Source organism: Jaculus jaculus, chromosome 13, assembly GCF_020740685.1.
Source record: "Jaculus jaculus isolate mJacJac1 chromosome 13, mJacJac1.mat.Y.cur, whole genome shotgun sequence".
Classification (NCBI taxonomy): domain Eukaryota; kingdom Metazoa; phylum Chordata; class Mammalia; order Rodentia; family Dipodidae; genus Jaculus; species Jaculus jaculus.
In genome coordinates, this window is record NC_059114.1 from 34,333,559 (window position 1) to 34,354,135 (window position 20,577).

Consider the following 20,577-nt stretch of genomic DNA (forward strand, 5'->3'; position numbering starts at 1 on the left):
CTATGTAGTCTCAGGCTGGCCTCAAACTCAGTGATTCTACCTCAGCCTTCCAAGTGCTGAGATTAAATGTGTGCACCACCATGCTCAACCTCGTTCTCAAGGGCATGTGAGGAAACTGTGGCGACTGGAGTAGATCCCGGCACATGTGAGGGTGATGGCCCCTGCTAGGGAGGTAGTAGAGGGAACTCCAGAATCAGACACTGTAGATCAGTGAGTTGCTTTCAGACTGGACTTTCACGTCGGGGGATAAAGAAACCTTGGCACTAGGGCTGCCAGGAAGTTAAAACAAAGGATGTCCTGTTAACTTTGAACTTCACCAACAGTAACTTTTCTGTATGGGTGGGTCCCAAATACTACCTAAGATATGCTCATGAACAATGTGATTTCTTGTTTACTTGAAATTCCAATTCACTTAGATGGTCCCTATGTCACCAGACAAGCCTACCGTAGTCCATTATCCAGTCCCCCTCGCCCACCCAAAGCCCAGGACTCTCTCCTCTCACCTCCAGGATGGCCACTTCCTGTTGGTTGCGCAGAATCCTAAAGGCAAATGGATGCCTGGGTCCAAAGCCTGGAGCCACCTCACAGCCCCGGAGGGCGACGGCGTTCACGTGGGTCCGCAGGTCCCCACGCTCCTTGTGGAAATACAGCATGTTGCACTTGAGGCGACACCAGCGTTCCTTCCAGCCCTGGTTCACCAGCACGTTCAGATAGCCTGGGAGGGACAGCGGTGTGACCTTCCCGCGGCTGCCGGCCAGCCCCGGCGAAGCCCGAGGTGGAGCAGCCCTGCGCCCTTAGCCCCGTCTCTCGGTGGTCACAAGCATCCATCCCTACACAGCCTGGGGACCACGCAAGTGTGAGGGAACCACCGGAGCTACTCCAGGACCCAGCGGTCCCGCCTCCCATCTGGCCTCCCTCACCTGGAATTCGTTACTGGAAGATGGAAAATAATAGATGGTGCTGACACCCAGCGGCAATGTGTGGGAACAGCACCATCTAGCCACTGAATTCTAAAGCCGACCAGGGCACATAGCGGACCTCAGCGGCTCTTTGTTCTTAGCATTTTAGATTTAAATTTATTTATCTCTCATATCATGGCATATTCAATTGCCACAAATATTTCCTTATAATTACGTGCTTTTATGCCATTTTTTAGGGCCAGTAGAGTCATTTTTTATAGCACTGGTAACGGAGCCCAGGGTCCCTCACTTGTAGGCACTGTCACTAAGCTACTCTAAAGTCCCTCAAAATAGACAATTTCCTACTGGATTACAATATATAGAAGACAGCTTTTATGTGAAAAAAGTAATACCTTTTTTCCTCCTTCTTTAGTGCTGATTACACCCAGCATACCTGGCATGATATAGTCTATAACATAAGCTATTCTTTCTTCTGTTAGCAGAGGAACTGAGGCCAAGACAGTTGTTTGGACTAAGACCATAAGGAGAATAGATACGGGGTCAGTGGGGATTTCCTTTTGTCGGACATAGGGCACCACAGGAGCAAAGCAATGTAGCCCATGGACATTTGATGGGGTGGTTTAACCATCCAGAGGCTGAGACGGGGGAAGGGGGTGGGGGCACGAACGGTCTCCTGGCATTAGCCTCAGGAGCCTGGACCCAAGGGCCAGCACTGCTCTCTTCTCCAAGCTGGTACCCACCACAGCACGGAACTTCCTCCTCAGCAGAAAAGGTCTGCAGGTCCTCGGCCAGAGCTTTCTTCTTGGAGAAGCTGATGATACGGGTGATCTTGCGGCCAGCAGCCCTGCTCACAGAGCCCTTCAGTTCAGCCAGGCTGTTCTTCTTCCCCTTGCCTGATGCCACAGAGGGGGTCAGAGAAGTAAGAGGGAGTCCTGGGTCCCACTTCCACCCATCCCTGTCTTTCCAGGCAGCCCTTGCAGCCCGCACACAGGGATGACCTGTAGTTCCAGATATGACAGGCCTCATGGCCTTACCCAGGTCTCTAGGACCTGCTCTGCTGCTGTGTGCTTGTGGGCAAGGCCCTCTTGGCATTCTCCAGCCTGGGCTGGTGGAGGTTCCTACCATGTTCACAAGCCTCCCGGTGGCCGAGGGTGGAACTGCTTTCACTCATGCCCAGGCTGTCGGAATCTGAGGTTTGCTTCTCTTGGGACAACCTCTGGGGAGGGACACAGACAGCAGTGTATCAGGGGACACTCAGAAGAATAATTCCTTTACTGGTTCAATTTTCTCCTGAGTCCCAGAGCACATGATAATTGACAAACATTGTCAGCAACTCGCATGTGCCTGACACAATACCAGGAATCATAAGGAAGACTTGTTGGCCATGGATGTGTCTTTGTGTTACAGTCTTCTGGGTGACTAATGATAACACATATCTTGAAGTTCACACTGTATTTAAAAGGACAGGGACCTAGGAGGGCATTTAAGTGGGAGATTAATTTGATCCAGTGGCATTGTGGGGATGGACAAGAGGGGCAAGAATGGATGTAAAAGAGATGACTAGTCAGATTAAGGTTCCAGAAGGGGATGGACGAAGATGACAGCAAACATGAAGGGAAAGGAATGAGCCAGAAGTGTTTTTGAAATCATCATGACAGGAGCTGCTGTCCAATGGAAGTCTGTTATGGTTCTATCTTGGATAAGAGGATGGAAGGATGAACATATATACATCCTGCGGGAACCTTTGTTGCCAGGCAGTATTATTTTTATTCACTACACCATCTCTGGACTGATCATGCTTTCACTGATGCACTGACTCTTTCATTAAAGGTCATGCTGCATACAAAGCAGAGTGGAAATTGTGGAAGAAATTATGACCCTTACTGGTTATTAGCTTTGGGAATGTGGAAAGATTCTTTCACTGCTCAAGGCTCAGTTTTCTTACCTCAACTGAACTTGAGAAGGCTGTTGTGCGGCACCAGACAGAAGACAAATGAAATTATGGGGCCAACAGCCTATGGTAGTTCTTAAACCTGTGTGACAAGGCTGTCATCCTATTTCAAAGAAGCTCATCTCTGCCATCTAGACTTGACACAGGATTAAAATAAGACCCGATTCCCTTAAGAAGGCAGAATGACAGCTCATCAGCTTGTCTTGCAAAAAGACCTTCCAGGGCTGGAGAGATGGCTTAGCAGTTAAGGTGCTTGCCTGCAAAGCCAAAGGACCCAGGTTTGATTCCCCAGGACCCATGTAAGCCAGATGCAAAAGGTGGTGCATGCGTCTCGAGTTCGTTTGCAGCAGCTGGAGGCCGTGGCATGCCTATTCTCTCTCTCCCCATTCCTCTTTCTCTCTATTAAATAAATAAAAACAAAATATTTTAAAACAAAGAACTTCCAGGGTTGTAGAGATGACTTAGTGGTTAAGGCACTTGCCTGCAAAGCCTAAGGACCCAGGTTTGATTTCTGAGAACCCACATAAGCCAGATGCACAAGGTGGCGCAAGTGTCTGGAGTTCATTTGCAGTGGCTGGAGACCCTGACATGCCCGCTCTCTTGCTTATAAATCAATCAATCAATCAATCAATCAATCAATAAATAAATAATTAAAAAAAGATTTTTCCAAGGTTGAGGAGATGGCTCAGTGGTTAACGGTGGCTTCTTGGTACTTACATAAAGCCAGACGCACAAAGTAGCACATGCATCTGGGTTCTGCAGGGGCAAGAGGCCCTGGAGTGCCCATATTCTCTTTCTCAAGTAAATAAATAAAAATAAAAAAAAATATTTTGAAAACATTGCTTTCATTTTTATGTATATTTTTGAGAGAGAGAGAGAAAGAGGCAGAGGCAGACAAAGAGCACCAGAGCCTCCAGCCACTGCAAATGAACTCTAGATGCATGCGTCACCTTATGCATCTGGCTTATGTGGGTCCTGGGAAATAGAATTGAGGTTCTCTGGCTTTGCAGGCAAGTGCTTTAATTCCTAAGTATCTCTCCAGCCCAGGAATACATACATACATATACACACATACATACATATAATTTTTTAAATTTGTTTTTTCGAGGTAGGGTCTCACTCCAGCCCAGGCTGACCTGGAATTTACTCTGTAGTCTCAGGGTGACCTCGAACTCATGGTGATCCTCCTACCTCTGGTTCCACATGCAGGGGTTAAAGGTTAAAGGCATGCGCCACCATGCCAGGCAAAAAAATATTTTTTTAAAAAAGACCTAGAACAGGCTCAGGTAGGGTTTGTGAGAACTCAGTACTGGGGATAGAGAAGACAAGAGAGGCCATATGCTCATAATTTCCAAAGGGCTGAAAATTATGGTACCTGTCAGAAATGGAACAGAACAGTCAGAAACATGAAGACTCACCAGGTGTGCCTTTAATGCCAGTACTCAGGAGGCATTGGGAGAAGGATTGTCATGAGTTCGAGGCCAGCTGGGGACTACAGAATGAGTTCTAGGTCAGCCTGGGCTAGAGTGAGACCTTACCTTGAAAAAGACAAACAAAAAAGTATGAAGAATCACATCTATTAGTTTTATTTATTTACTTAAATTTATTTTTATTTATTTGAGATAGAGAGGGTGGAGAGAGTGAGAATGAGCACACTAGGGCCTCTAGCCACTGCAAACAAACTCCAGATGCATGCACTACCATGTGCATCTGGCTTACGTGGGACCTGGTGAATTAAACCTGGGTCCTTAAGCTTTGCAGGCATGTGCCTCAACCATGAAGCCATCTCTACAGCCCTATTTATTTTTTTGTGAGAGAGAGAGAGAGAGAGACAATGAGAATTGGCATGCTAGGGCCTCTAGCTACTGCAATCAAATTCCAGTTGTGTGTGCCACCTAGTGGGCATATGTGACCTCATCTTTGTGCGTCTGGCTTATGTGGGATCTGGAGAGTCAAACATGGGTCTTTGGGTTTTGCAGGCAAGCACTTCAACTGCTAAGCCTTCTCTCCAGCCCCATCTGTAAGATTTTTGTTTTTGTTTTTGTTTTTTTGTTTTTAGAGCTAGGCTCTCACTCTAGCCCAGGCTGACCTGGAATTTACTATGTCATTTGTGGGTATCCTTGAACTCATAGCAATCCTCCTACCTCTGCCTCCCAAGTGCTGGGATTAAAGGCGTGTGCCACTATGCCAGGCCCCATCTGTAAGTTTTGAAACAGAAATTACACTCTTATTTGTTCTGTAACAGTGTGCTAAGGGTGCTTTTTTTTTTTTTTTTACATTTATATTTTTTGTTTTCTTGAGGTAGAGTTTTACTCTAGTCCAGGCTGACCTGGAATTCACTATGTAGTCTCAGGGTGGCCTTGAACTCATGGTGATCCTCCTACCTCTGCCTCCCAACTGCTCGAATTAAAGGCGTGTGCCACCATGCCCGGCTGCCTTTTTTCTTAAAATCAAGATGGGAAGCAACTACAGAGGAGGGCTCTGATTACTTTGTAATTAACTCAGTGAGGATGATATTTCTATCTCATGATTGTATGAAGAGATGCCACCGACACTGCTCCTAGCCCCACCCCCACCCAAACCACCACACTCCTCCTGCCGGTTACTCTGCCCCGCGCACCCGGCCACCGGAGAGCTCCACTGCACAGTCTGCTCTTCCTCTCTCCGTCTCTCAAATACAGAAAAGATTCAATTTTATATTTATTTGTTTAATTTTTTTGAGGATGGGTCTTACTCTAGCCCAGGCTGACTTTAAACTCACTCTGTAGTCCCAGGCTGGCCTCAAACTCATGGAGATCCTCCTACCTCTGCTTTATGAGTCCTGGGATTAAAAGCATGTACCACCATGCCCAGCAATAAAAATATTTTAAAATTTTCATTTTTTATTAGAGAAAGAGAGGGAGAGAATGGGCACACCAGGGCCTCTAGCCACTGCAAACAAACTCCAGACGTATGTGCCACTATGTGCATCTGGCTTACGTGGGTACTGGGGAATCAAACCTGGGTCCTTAAGCTTCATAGGCAAGCGCCTTGACCACTGAGCCATTTCTCAAGCCCCCAATTTTTTTTTTAATTGTAAATTATTTTTTCTTTTCACAATTTTTATTAACATTTTCCATGATTATAAAAAATATCCCATGGTAATACCCTCCTTCCCCCCCACTTTCCCCTTTGAAATTCCATTCTCCATCATATTACCTCCCCATCTCACTCATTGTACTTACATATATACAATACCAACCTATTAAGTACCCTCTTCCCTTCCTTTCTCTTCCCTTTATATCTCCTTTTTAACTTACTGGCCTCTGCTACTAAGTATTTTCCTCCCAAATATTTTTTAAAAAGACCTAGAACAGGCTTGAGGGTGGCTTATGATAACTCAGTACTGGGGTAGAGAGGATAAGAGGCCATGTTCATAATTTCCTCCCTCCCTCAGCTTCCTATGTGCTGAGGTTAGAGGTCCCTGCTGCCATACCTTTTCTTCCTGCTATACAGATGCTTTGAACTATGCCTAAGTCCACCTACCCGCCCACCCACCGGCTACAGATCCTTTGATGAACTCAGTGTGAACTCATACATGTATACCACTCCTCTGATGCTACCGTCCTAAAGGCGCCTACTATTGCCAAGGCTAAGTGAGGGCACAGCTGGGTTTCTCCATCATCACCTGCTAGGCCATGCCTGTCTCCTGACCTCATGCTTCTGCTCTGCTGCCCCCTTCCCAGCCCACAGGTTCTCAGTCGTATCTTGCCTAGGTTTTAAGGTTCAACACAGCACCTATCTTTCCTGCTCTCTACTCTTCCTGGCCCCTTAAGCTAGCTGAGCTTCTTGTTCCCATGGCTGTGCAGGACCAGCTCTAAAAAGCTGACCTCTCCAGGCCAAGCCCTGGGGGCCACCTTCAGATTCATGCTTTCTCTGCTCTAGTGTCTGTTCCCTCAGTGCAGAAAACCTGCTTCTTCCTATCTTGTGCCAAGTTTTCATTATCTGAGAAGTCACTTCCCAGCAACTTTCTGAACGTACAGTGTGCCCTCAACACATTTCCCAGGAATCTGGCACGGTCCCCTCCCAGCATATACCCAGTGTGGCTCATGTGTCACATCAGCCAGTGTGATAATTTGATCATACCTGACTGACGGCTAGGCTGGGGATGCAGAGGAGGTGGGGGTCATCCTGGTTTCTGCATATGGCCTGCGGCAGGTCTTCTCTAAGGACGTGTTCACTGGAAGCTCAGTGCGCTCCACAGCGATGGTGGAGTCAACAGCCAGTCGGTGTGTAAGTAAACCCTAGCTCTGCTCCTTACTGACTACGGGACTTGTCACTGCAGTTTTCCCTTCTAAAAATGTACCTATGCTCAAAGAGTTGTTACAGGAAGTAAATAATGCATGGGAAACATTTGTAACCATTCTAACACCCATAGATGCATTTAGTATATTATGCAAGCCCTGTGTGCGTGCATCTCAACCCTCCTCCCTAGACTATAATGTGTTTAATAAGGGAAGGTTTGGCTCTGAGTCCTTTTAAAATTCCCATCATCTGGCTTTGGTATACAGTTGCTTGAATAACTGACCAATGCTTGCTCCACTGATTTTTAAAGCAGACATCTGTCTTTTCTGGTGGCACATTTCAAGGCACTCTCCCAGTGTGACCTCTTCCTGTCCTGGCAGGGCAAGCCATTCCTTCCTTTGCCTCACAGTGCATGTTGGGTCTAGGCATCTCCTTATGCATTCATGAGGAAAATAGGCACCTAAGAGCAGGACTGTGACACCTCACAGGTGAAGTGTCCTCCCAAAGGCTCCTGTGCCGAGGGCTTGCTTTCCAGCAAAAGCACTCCAGGAGTGACTCAGGGTTTTTCCTTCATGGACTAATTCACTGCGGGGTTCAAAAATTTGAACAGGGCTGGGAGATGGTTTAGTGGTTAAGGTGCTTGCCTGCAAAGCCCAAGGACATATGTTTGACTCTCCAGGTCCCATGTAGGCCAGACACAAGGTGACACAAGCGTGCAAGGTTGCACATGCACACAAAGGGTGCATGCATCTAGAGTTTGATTGTAGTGGTTGGATGCTGTGGAATGCCAATTCTCTCTCTCTCTCCTCTTAAAAAACTAAAAGGCCAGTCTGCTGGGCTTACCTCAAAAACAATTTGTTTTGAACAGACCACTGGGAGGTGATGGAATTGTGGAAGGTGGGCTCTCATTGGGGGAAGTGTTACTGGGGCCAGGGAGTGTGACTTGGAAAGATATTCCTACTTCCTTCCTTTGCATAACCCTCTCTGCTCTCTGTCTGAGCTTCATTGTCCTCCCTCATGCTCCTTATGGCTGAGGCCCACAGCAGTAGAGCTAGCTAACCACTGACTGAAACTGGGATCTGAAAGAAACCTTTCCTCCAAGTTTTTGTTTTGGTCACAGAAGTCTGTCTAGGAAGCACCCACTGCTTCATCTGCTCAGGCTGTATGACGTCACTGGCAAGGGGGTGCTATCACCACCAGGGGCATGACCCATGTCAGGAGAGATACCTTGTCCAGGTCCAGCTGGCTCAGGAAGACTGGGGATCTGGGGACTTCCAACCCCTCGGCTCCTCCAACAGGCTTGCTGACCTCCCGGATGACCTGCGGAAAGGACATACAGCTGGGAGCAGGGGCACAGCGAAGCTTGGGGACAGAAATGTGACTGGGCTAGTGGGATCAGGGCTATTGTGAAGTGGGGCTGGGGGCCACTGGGATGTAGGGAAGGGCTGACACAGCTACTTACATGAGTGTGGGGCATGTCAGGGCCTGAAAGACTTTCTCAGTCTGTATCATGGACAGAAGATGCAGGGCTGGCATGCTCTAAAACCTGCTTCATTGTTAGTAAGCTGCAGTCTTAGAGAAGGTATTTCCTCACTCTGAGCCCGTTTCCTCACGTGGACTATGAGAACTCTGCTGGAGTGGTCCAAGGAGAGTAGATCATGGATTTTAAGGGTGATGTGAATCTTGAAGATTCCCAAAGGAGATGGGTCCATTTCCGTGACTGTCACTGCCTTGTTCTCAAAGATGTGGAAACATTCCCAGAAGCACACCCCCACTTGCTCCAGGTCGCAAAGAAGCATGCCAATGACGAAGTAGTGACAGGCACAAATGGGTGCTCACCCAGCCAGCAGCATGCATCCCCACAGGAGCCCATGAGTTAGAGATCAGGACGATGTGGCACCCAGAGCATCAGGTAGGAGGCTGCACAGCCAGAACCCAAATGCATGCTGTGTGGCTGCCTGCTTGTAACCCTTGGGCTAGGCCACTGAAGATGCTCAGGCAGGTCTCTTTGAACTCCAGATCTGGGGCTTCTACTTCAAACCCATGTGGACCCTGGAAGCAGCAGCTCCCCCAGCAGGCATGTTTTCTCCCTTCCCTCCTGACATATGCAGTGATGAGAACATCAAACATGGAGAGCTAGTAATCACAGGAAGGAAGGGAGGAGGAGGGAGGGAGGAGCTTGGCTCCATTGTTCCAACAGGAAGATCAGCAGAAAAGTGAGAAAGATGTCCAGTGGAGTAGAGGCAGTGTTCAGCATTTCAAGAGCTAGGCAAGCCCGCAGTAGGTGTTAGATTGGGAAGTGAAATTCATTGGAAGGCTCTAGGCCCCTGGCATGAGGTCTGTCTCCTGCAGATATCTGGGGCCCATTTGAGCACCAGGCATGCACAGCACCTGGGCTCAGGCGCTCAGGCACTGACCTGCTCTTCCCCTGGGGCAAGGCTTGTTCCTTCCAGGGATAGGAAACAGCCCCCTGAGGCGGGCTTGGGGAAGACAGAAAGAAGGGGTGCAGGCAGGCAGCCCTCATGTCCTATGCACGCACAGTACCTACCTTCAGCCACTCCTCAGCCTGCTCTCTGCTCTGCAGGGCCAGCACCAAGACCTCAGTGGCTCCCTGGGAGAAGCGCAGCTCATGGCGCTTGTGCCGACTGTCTTTGGGGATGTAGAGGGCACTACAGGCATCAAGTGCCAGCCTCAGGTGTGGCTGCCGGTCCTTGGAGCTTTTGTAACACTGCACAGGGAGAGAAGGGGATCAGAGCCATCTGCAGCGGAAGAGGGAGACATGAACACACACAGGAAAGAGCTCCCATTCAGCCCAGTGGTGGACACTGTGTGAGGATAGCTAAGAAGCCTGAGAATCTCTGAGAATCTTCTGGCACAGTTGCCTTGCCTATGAGAAAAAGGCAGATATAGCACAATACCAGGAAGGCCTTGAACGTCTGGAGAAACATGGAACAAATGGGTTGGCTTGGGAGAAAGCCAGTTGAAAGGCTGCAGGACAGGATCTTTGGAGAGAATCCTGGCTGGGATGGAGGCTGGTCTTGTGAAGGCAGGACTTATTAGTAATGATTTTCACTTGTGCTCTTTAGTTTTGGTTTTCCAAGGTAGGGTCTCATTCTAGCTCAGGCTGACCCTGGAATTCACTATCTTCTCAGGGTGGCCTTGAACTCAAAATGATCTTCCTACCTCTGCCTTCCGAGTGCTGGGATTAAAGGCATTCGCCACCACATCCAGCTATGCAATCTTTTTTAAAAAAATAATTTACTTATTTATTTGAGAGAGAAAGAGAAAGAGGCAGGTAAAGAGAGAGAAAATAGGTGTGCCAGGGCCTCTAGCCACTGCAAATGAATTCCATATGCATGCACCACCTTGTGCATCTGGCTTTACATGGCTACTGGGGAACTGAACCCAACTCTTTAGGCTTTGTAGGGAAGCAACTTAACCACTGAGCCATCTCTTCAGCCCCTGCATTTTCATGTGTATGTGTGTATGCATTTTCATGTGTGCATCTATGTCTATGCATGTGTGTGTGGAGATCAGAAGACAACCTCAGGTGTCATCTTTAGGAATACTGTCCACCTCTTTTGAGATGGGGGTCTCTCACTGGCCTAGAGAGCAACAATTAAGCTATACTAGCTGGCCAGCGGGCCACAAGGGTGCTCTTGTCTTGGCCTTCTTTTTGCTGGGCTTACAAGCACATACCAGCACACCTGACATTTTATGTGGGTTTAGGGATCAAATTCAGGTCCTCATGCTTACAAGGCAAGTACTTTACCAGCAGAGCTATCCCCGCAGCCCCCACTTGCACATTTTTATTGTAACAATGACATTCCAAACGAGTGAAATCATAGGTCAGTTTCTCTCCTTACACAGTTAGAAAAACCCTAAACAGACACTAGCAAATGGAATTCAGACATGTATCAAACCATACTACCAGCCCAGGCATGGGGGCACATGCCTTTCATGCCAGCACTTGGGAGGCTGAAGTAGGAGAATCACTGTGAATTCAAGGCAAGTCTGACTAGAGTAAGACCCTGTCTCTAAAAGGAACAATAACAACAGGAAAATCACACTACAATGGGGACTCATTCTAGGAACACAAGGTGGTTTAACATGTACACATAAACCACATAATTCACCCTAGTAAAAGAAACAAGGAGAAATATCATACATCTCAATAGAACAGCAAAAGGTATTTGACAACATTTGAAACTCACTGACGATATAATCTCAGGAAACCACAAATAGAGGGGAGGGGACGCCCTTAGATGACACTAGGGGCTCTTACAAGCACACCGTCCAGATTACCAACGCTTCCTCCTTGGATCTCAACTGAGCCGGGCTGCCGACTCCCACCATCCTATAGTCTTTGGGTTGGAGGGCTGGCTGCTGCCATCAGTCAAACTAGAGAAGGAGTAAGGAGTGGAGATATGCTCAGCATGAGCCCTGGACTAGTGCATGGCTTGTAGAGACTGCTCACTGCCCCTGGACAAGAAAAGGTCTGCTTTCAAATGCAGCCATGTGGAGGAAGGCTTGCAATAGACACTTTCTCCTTCTTTGTTGTTTTTGAGGAAGTGCTATTATTTTTTTCCTATAGTCATCTAACTACTTCAGAATTCAAAATATATTTTTTATGAAATGATAGTGAGGAGAGATGGTGAATTAAAAGGAACCTTTTAGGACTGAAGATATGGCTTAGTGGTTAGGGCACTTGCCTATGAAGCCTAAGGGTCCAGGTTCCATTCCCCAGTAGCCATGTAAGCCACATACACAAGGTGGTGCATGCTTCTAGAGTGTGTCAGCAGTGGCTAGAGGCCTTGGCATACTCACTCTTCTCTTTATCTGCCCTTTCTCTTTCGTAAATATAAATATGTAATTTTTTTTTTTTTCGAGGTTAGGGTTCCACTGTAGTCCATGCTGACCTGGAATTCACTCTGTATTCTCAGGGTGGCCTTGAACGCATGGCGATCCTCCTACCTCTGCCTCCTGAGTGCTGGGATTAAATGCATGTGCCACCATGCCCGGCAATAAATATTTTTTTTAAGTGAACCTTTTAAAGAAAGCAAGTTATAACAGTAAGTGCTAGTAGGGGATTACTGCATAGAAAACAGATGCACAGCAACTGCGTGAAAGAGGCAGTGATGATCTCTAGTCAGTGGACTCTCTTCCTCTCTGTCGTCTCCTCCTCCCTCTTGCTTTGCACTTCCCTGGAGTTTCTGTGCCCCAGCCCCTTCCTCTAGTTTCATGAATCAGTACTCTAACCTGTTTAATGAAGAATAACCAACTGTCCTTTGAGCTGATCAACAACGTGCCTGTAGCAAATGACTGGGTTAGTCTTTATCTGGCCTTTAAAGGAGGGAGAGAGGAAGGAAGGCAAGGTGTGTGTGTGTGTGTTTTCTGCTGGAGGGCCCGATCTCTGAAGCAGAGGCCAGACACACCCCAGTCACTGTGGACACATCAACCACTGTACTGTTAGTGAGTCACCCACTCACTCACCAGGAGCTGGTCCTCCTTGATGACGGTCAGCTGCTTGGCCCATTGCCCGAAGCGCTTCTTCCGAAGCAGGAAGGCACATATCCTGCAGTCCCGTACCAGGAGCATGGAGGACTCTTCTGAGGGCCACTGGTGCCGGGGCTGTGGCCCCTTTCCTTCCTCCTCTTCCTCATCATAGGACTCATAGGAGCTGCTCATGGCGTCAGAGTCATTGTCTGCAGGCATCACAGGAAAGGAGCAGCGGTCACTGTACCAGCTCTGGGGAGGCGCCTTCTCACCCAGGCAGGTAGCCTGCCTTAGGCCTGCAGGGTGGAGCCAGGACTACAGGTCTCCCTCAGGGGCCTGTGCGTTATATCAGCCTCTTGCTTTGTGATCTTGGTAACTTCTTGGAGCTTCAGGCTTCTCACCAGTATAGATAATAGATCTACTTCATCTGGCTACTTAGACCTCATGGCATGGGAATACTTTGTACTCAGTAAACTTCAGCTATTATCCTGACCCCACTATCATTACAGCCATTCATTGTCTCCCAACAGAGAAATAAGAAACCTGGGCTTATCTAAGATCCACCACCAAGAGTCAGAGCAAAGGCAGGATTCCAGCCTCCTGTCTCCCATTTCTGTGGTCTTCCACTCAATTCTGAGTGGTCACTGAGAACAAGGGCTGGGATGCTGTGGACTGTTGAGGGGTGGGGGGGGACACTCATGCCAAGGCCAGCTCCTCAGAAGGGCAGAAGCTGTGTGCGCGGCTCCCCGGTGGGTACGTACAGGAGTTCTTCAGCTCGCCGTTCATCCTAGTGGTGGGGTAGCTGCTGTCTGCGTCTTCATAGTACCCATCTACAATTGACTGGGCGGGGCTGCAGCCATCTGTGGGGTGGTCAGAAAGAGCTAGTTTGCAGAAATGTGGGACAGGACTGGGAAGGTCTGGGATATCACACCCTGCCTCAGCGAAGACAGAGTAGGGGCCCAGGGCAGCCCCTGCCACCAGGAAATGTCCCATTAGGCCCTGTCATATTTCCAGGCCTGTATTCATGTTATTCTAGGTGCCTTTTATCCTTTAATTTTTTTAAATTTAATTTTTATGTATTTTGATATTTATTCTTCCCTTTTTTTGAGGTAGGGTCTCACTACAGCTCAGGCTGACCTGGAATTTACTATGTAGTCTCAGGGTGGCCTCGAACTCATGGTGATCCTCTTACCTCTGCCTCCTGAGTGCTGGGATTAAAGGCGTGTGCCACCATGTCTGGCCTCATTACTGTCTCTTATTCCTCTTCCACTCCTAGTAAATCCCCCCCTCCCCCCCGCTTTTTCTGGTTTCTGAGGTAGGATCTCACTCTAGCCCAGGCAGACCTGGTATTTACTATATAATCCCAGGCTGGCTTCAAACTCACAGTGATCTTCCTACTTGTCTCCTGAGTGCTGATTTCATGGTTTTCCTCCCTAGTTTCATCATTTTGTTTATTTATTTTTGTGACTCACTGAGCTACATTAGGGTTGTCAACATGGGTATGAGGTTATTTACTAGAGTATGAATAAACTACTGGTGGCTACACCACTGAACTTATCTTTTTTCCAGAGCATTTTTAATCATCACTTAAGACCTAGCCTCTGCTCTAAGCTGTGTGGGCAGTTGGTCCTCAGTGAGCCATGGTGCTGGGTGTGTGTGAGTGTCCTGGTCACAGCTCTGGTCTCTACACTGCAGGGCATAGTGCAGAGAATCAGACCTCCCTCCCTGCCCGGCTCTCCCCGTGCCCCTTCCTCCTCTGCCCTCCACTCGCTTTCCAGTTTCTGTGCTCCCTCATGTTGCAAAGACAGTCTCCCTGCAGTCTCTGCAACTACAACTACTGCAACGGACTGGAGGAGATCTGAAAGCACAGGCAAGTAACTGCCACAGCTATCTATGCAAGCTAACTTTTCACGACACAGGCCTCTGTGGGACTGTGTGGCAGGAAGGCACAGCAATTAGGGTGGTGGGCATCTCACACTGCCTTCCGTAGAGATTCCAGTCACTGTAGTGAGCTAGGCTGAGGACTTTGCACTGGAAATAAAAAAGCCTATTTGACAGGAAAATCTTAAAGACACATCAAAGTAGAAAGATACTAAACACTAATGAACTGGAACAAATTCACTCAACAAGATCATTTTTCAAAAGGATGTAAGGTCATTTTGATGGACAGTCAGGCATGCTCACCTTTGGCACTGGCATGATACTGTCATCTACAGAGCTCATACCTGAGAACCACATAACTGAGTTAAAACAATCTCATAATGTTAGACGTTGAGCAGATTTGTGTTGACCACACTCATAGCCATCCTTGGCTGTATGCAACCCGCCAGCTAAAGGTTATATACGCCTGTGATTCACAGAACACTTGGAAATTTATCTTGTGGCAGATCTGTGATAGAGCGTCATCTGAATTGAGTTCAAATCCCATGTCTGCCAGCCTCTGGGCGCCCTTGGAGAGATCACAGGTTCTCTGCACCTCAGACTCTTTACTAGTGCAGTGAGCAGTTCCCACCTTCAAATCCTGAGGTAATGCAAGTACAGAGCCTGGCACACAGATGTGCTAGACAACTGCCACTGTCATTATTATTACTGTCTCCTTTGATCAAGGAATGCAGGGAGAGAGGCCCAGCCCCAGTTAACGACTAGGAAGCAAGCCCACACACTCTGCTGCTGGCCAGCTCAGCTCAGCCCTCCCCTGGGAGGCTTTCCTTCACCCAGGGCAACTGGTCCTCAGCCACAGCAGTCCTCAGAGCTCTGCTCTGGGCTGGGGGCCCCTCCTGATCACCCGTTTCCTGAGGACAGCAGTGCTGCAGTCCTCAGCCGCTTGGACACCTGTCTGCCGCCAAAGGCTCACAGCTTGCCTTTCTCAGCAGGTACTCTGAGGCCTAAATGCTAGCTGCACCCTGTGTGGTGGATTTAGGGTGTTAGGGCCAGAGGAGTTGGAGGAAGAGGGAGGGTGTGGCAGGGCTGAACACTGAGTCCCACAGGAAGGGTACTCCCTGACACCCTGGATAATGTCCAGCACCCTTCGTGAGGCCCTCTCTCTTCCCGCCTGCCCATTGCTCCCAGAAGGGGGCTTCTCTGCCCTGCCTAAGAGGGAAGTGAGCTCTTCGGGAAAGTGGGGGAGCCTCATCTAGCCAAAAGGCTTGACTTGGGACTTGGGGCCCAGAAGCACCTTGTCCTCTCCTTCCTCCACTGCCCTTTTAAAAACATTTTTTTGGGCCTGGAGAGATGGCTAAGAGTTGAAGGCACTTGCTTGCAAAGACTGCCAGCCTGGGTTTGATTTCCCAGTTCCCACACAAAAAGTCAGATGCTCAAAGTGGAGCATCTGGAGTTTGTCTGCAGTAGCTCTAGGCCCTGGTGTGCCCAGTAATTCTCTCTGCTTGCAAATAAACTAATAAAATTATGAAAAATTTTGTTTTTTAATATTCTTTTTTTTTTGAGGTAGTTTCGTTCTAGCCCAGGATGATCTGGAATTTCTATATAGTCTCAGGGTGACCTCAAACTCACTGCGATCCTCCTATCTCTGCCTCCCGGGTGCTGGGATTAAAGGCCTGCATTACCATGCTTGGCTACACATGGGTGTGCCAGGCCCTCTAGCTGCCGTAGATGAACTCCAGATGCATGTACCACTTTGTGCATCTGGCTTTATGTGGGTCCTGGGGGACTGAACTCCAGTTGTTAGGCTTTGCAGGTAAGTGCCTTAACTGCTGAGCCATCTTCTCCAGCCCTTACTATTCTTATTAATCTGGGTTGTCAGGCTTTGCAAATAAGCTCCTTGAATGGCTGAGCCATCTCCCAAGCCCCTTCCCTTGCTCTTGAATGGATGAAACAGGAAAAGCTGCCTCCTCCACCTCTGGATGGTTGCTTAAAGTGACAGAGAACTTGAAACTATCAAGGCTGAAGATGGCTGTAGATCACCAGGTCCAACTCCACCACAGGCAAAAGGTAGAAATATCCCAAACGTTCATGAGTTGATGGTGAACAGATAAATACAGTGTGGTACTTTCTTAGAACAGAGTACCAGCCAAAAGAGCAAGGAATTTCTGATACATGCTCCTACGTGGATGAATATTGAGAACATTATGCTAAATGGAAAAAAAAGAAAACAAGACACAAAGGTTTCACATGGTTCCATTTATCTGAAATGTCCAGACTAGGTAAATCCACATGCCAGAGAGCAGATTCATGGCTGGCAGGAAGTGGTGAGGAAGATGCTTCAGGGAACCATTTTTCTGGTGATGATGAAAATCAGGCGCCTGGGGACTAGATAGTAGAGATGGCTCCATAACAGTAATGCATAAAACAGCATTAACTGGACACTTAAAATAGTGAACTAGTTATTTTTACTTGTACTCTTCAGTCAAAAAAAATTTTCATTGGGTGTAAACAGTCAAAAATATGAGATGGCTTAGCAGTTAAGGCACTTGCCTGCAAAACCTAAGGACCCAAATACCACTCTCCAGGTCCCACATAAGCCAGATGCACAAAGTGACACAAATGCGCAAGGTCACACATGTGCACTTGGTGGCACGTGTGTCTGGAGTTTGACTGCAGTGGCTGGATGCCGCGGTACACCAATTCTCCCACTCTCTCTCATTAAAGAAAAAAAAAAAAAGAATGTGAGTGTAAGAATATGTCTCCTTGTACTTGATGACCCACCAAAGGCCAGTGGTAAGACCCTATTGCTGAAGACTCCATACGCAGCTGACACATAAAATGGAATGACATGGCTGGAAGCCAGGAGAGAGTCAGTCCCCAGACAGTCAGCATGTCTAGTGCCAGAAGGCGCTACATAGGCGACTGGGGGAAATGACCAAGATCTGTCCAAGCAACACATTGTTTAACCTAATTAGCAACAAATAACCGGATGTGATGCCCACACAAGTGCAATGGTGGTACACAGCCATGGTGAGGAATCAATTGCTCTTGATTTGGCTAACTGATCCACTCAGTGGTACTAGACCCATAGCTGGAGCTGGGAAACAAGTCAGAACCATACCCAAACACAAGCCCACTCTACAATATCAAGCTACCATCAATCACGGGGTACAACAGGGCCTAAACCTATCATACTGTCTATCAAAAAAGTAAGTGTTATCTCAATTTTCCGGGTGCTAACTTACTCTCCGTTGGAGAATCTGCTTCTCTTTTCCAGATAGATGCAGATCCTAAGAAGAGAGCTGCCCCAACATACCTCAAAAGGGGCCCAAATGAAACTAAGGACAACTGGCGAAATAAGCAAGGGTGATGTTTTCCTGTGAACCGGATACCAGCACAAAGGGGAAGGAGATCAACGCGGAGAAAAATCAACTCCTACCAAATCAGAGAGCCAGAGCCTCAGAGGCCCCCAACACCTCAGCACTGAAGCAGACCAAAAATGAACCCAACATGGCTCAGGGAAATTTTGCGGAAGAGAGGACAGAAAGAATGTCAGAGTCACATGTTGGGTCATGATTTGCAGAGATATTTATCATACCAATAACTGGGGGCTAACTCCACAATGCACGACCCATTTTCATTAACAAGGAGGGTCTAATGGGAGGGGGTAGATCACAGATGAGCCTAAATAATGGTACCAAACTGCCTGTATTTACTGAAAAGAAAACTAATAAATTAAATTAAAAAAAAAAGAATACGTCTCCTTTACCCCGATTTATTTCCTCCTTCCTTCTTTCCTTCTATCTTCCCTTTTTCCTTTCTTCTTTCTCTCTAAGGTATCTTCCAATGTTTCTCAAACTGGCCTCAGACTCCTGGCCTTGGCTCAAGCAATCTTGCCTCAGCTTCCTGAGTAGCTGTGATTATAGTGGACATCATCAAATCCAGCATGTTCCTCAAATCACACATCATGTACATCTATTACTGTTATTATTATTTTATTCTGTGGTATTGATGATGAACTCAGAGCCTCAAACACACAAACACTCCACCACTGAGCTACCTTTCCAGTAGTCCACCAATATTTCTATTGATTTTCTACAAGAAATTCCTGTTACTAGCTTTTTGTCTTAGGAAAATTGTTAAAAATAATGTGTGACTGTGTGTCTATACCCTGTTAGAAAAAAATAAACAAAGTTTTATTTCATGCAGTATTCAATATTTGATTTCAGCCCAGACGAGGTGGTGCACATCTTTAATCCCAGCACTCGGCAGGCAGAGGAGGATCACTGTGAGTCCAAGGCCAGCCTAGTACTAAAGAGTGAGTTCCAGGTCAGCCTAACAAACACCAGACCTTTCTGTGTCTGGCTTGGGAATTGAACCTGAGTTGGTTAGGAAGTGCCTGTAACCACTGAGTCATCTTCCTAGTACTTCAAGGTTGATTTTCTCCCATGACTATATCCTGGAATTCATTTCTGATAAGTAAATACCTGCTTGGCTTATGGTGGTGTGTGGAGAACCTTCAGCCATGTTGTTAGATTTTAGGACACTTCCTTGACATTATTGTCTACACACTCAGATGCACATGCTTGGACATCTAAAACCCACAGCTCATTTCCTGAGCATAGTGCGAAGCTCCTATGTTCAACAAAGGGACTTCATCCCATCCTCCCCCTAAGGAAGAGATGTTTAATGCTAAGATAGAGGGCGTTCCTTTGTGGCTAATTTAAGAGATTTCCCCCCCCTTCCTCCCTTCCTTCCTTCCTTCCTTCCTTCCTTCCTTCCTTCCTTCCTTCCTTCCTTCCTTCTTTCCTTTCCTTCCTTCCTTTCCTTCCTTCCTTTCCTTCCTTCCTTTCCTTCCTTCCTTCCTTCCTTCTTTCCTTCCTTCCTTCTTTCCTTCCTTCCTTCCTTCCTTCTTTCCTACCTTCCTTCTTTCCTTCCTTCCTTCTTTCCTTCCTTCCTTCTTTCCTTCCTTCCTTCCTTCTTTCCTTCCTTCCTTCCTTCTTTCCTTCCTTCCTTCCTTCCTTCCTTCCTTCTTTCCTACCTTCCTTCTTTCCTTCCTTCCTTCCTTCCTTCTTTCCTACCTTCCTTCTTTCCTTCCTTCCTTCCTTCCTTCCTTCCTTCCTTCCTTCCTTCCTTCCTTCCTTCCTTCTTTCTTTCTTTCTTTCTTTCTTTCTTTCTTTCTTTCTTTCTTTCTTTTGAGGTAGGGTCTCACTCTAGCCCACACTGACCTGGAATTCATTATGTAGTTTCAGGGTGACCTCGAACTCACAGCAATCCTCTCAAGTGCTGGAATTAAAGGCATGTACCACCATACCCAGTTTTAAGAGATTTTCTAAGGTAATTTGTCCCAGTGCCCTCTGAATAATTTAACTGAAAAAATAGAGCAATAAAAATATGTATATATGATGTTTTAATTTTTATACTATGTATGTTGTTATACAAGTGCATGTAAACAAGTAGGCTGTAAGTAGGTCATAAATGATAAATACTTCTATAGAACTTTTTTTCTTTTGTTTTTGAGGTAGGGGCTCACTCTAGCCCATGCTGACCTGGAATTCACTCTATAGTCACATGGTAGCCTCAAATTCATGGCAATCCTCTTACCTCTGCCTCCCGAATACTGGGATTAAAGGCATGTACCATCACACCCAGCTTTTTGTGGAGGTAGGGTCTCACCCTAGCTTAGGCTGACCTGAAATTCACTATGTATTCTCAGAGTGGACTTGAACTCATGGCGATCCTCCTACCTCTGCCTCCCAAGTGCTGGGATTAAAGGTATGTGCTCCTGTAGAATTTTTAAAAAAGATATATTGAACTAGATATATAAAAAAAGCCTCTAATATTCTGCCTGTAGCACAATGGGATTCCTCTGGGGATGCCATGAACTCTAGAGACCTTAGTTTAGACCATGGGCTACATGTTATGTGCTGATTTGATATTATCCACCATAGGATATATGCCTCAGCAGAAACAAAGCATGTTACCATGGGTTGAGTTTGGCAGCAGTTTTAGGGCTTAGAACCAGATAGCTGCTTCCTGGGTCCT

General features: G+C 47.1%; 1 protein-coding gene across 1 annotated transcript in view; it reads right to left on the minus strand.

The window, feature by feature from the left end:
- Window positions 1-20,577, minus strand: part of Afap1l1 (actin filament associated protein 1 like 1) — an 87,872-nt gene that overhangs the window by 20,373 nt on the left and 46,922 nt on the right. The window contains exons 6-12 of the mRNA XM_045132936.1: window positions 13,413-13,511; window positions 12,649-12,860; window positions 9,704-9,883; window positions 8,383-8,475; window positions 2,043-2,136; window positions 1,661-1,813; window positions 504-715 (exon numbers count right to left, since the gene is read on the minus strand). Of these exons, the coding sequence (XP_044988871.1) occupies window positions 504-715; window positions 1,661-1,813; window positions 2,043-2,136; window positions 8,383-8,475; window positions 9,704-9,883; window positions 12,649-12,860; window positions 13,413-13,511 (1,043 nt within the window). The remainder of the gene's footprint in view (window positions 1-503; window positions 716-1,660; window positions 1,814-2,042; window positions 2,137-8,382; window positions 8,476-9,703; window positions 9,884-12,648; window positions 12,861-13,412; window positions 13,512-20,577) is intronic.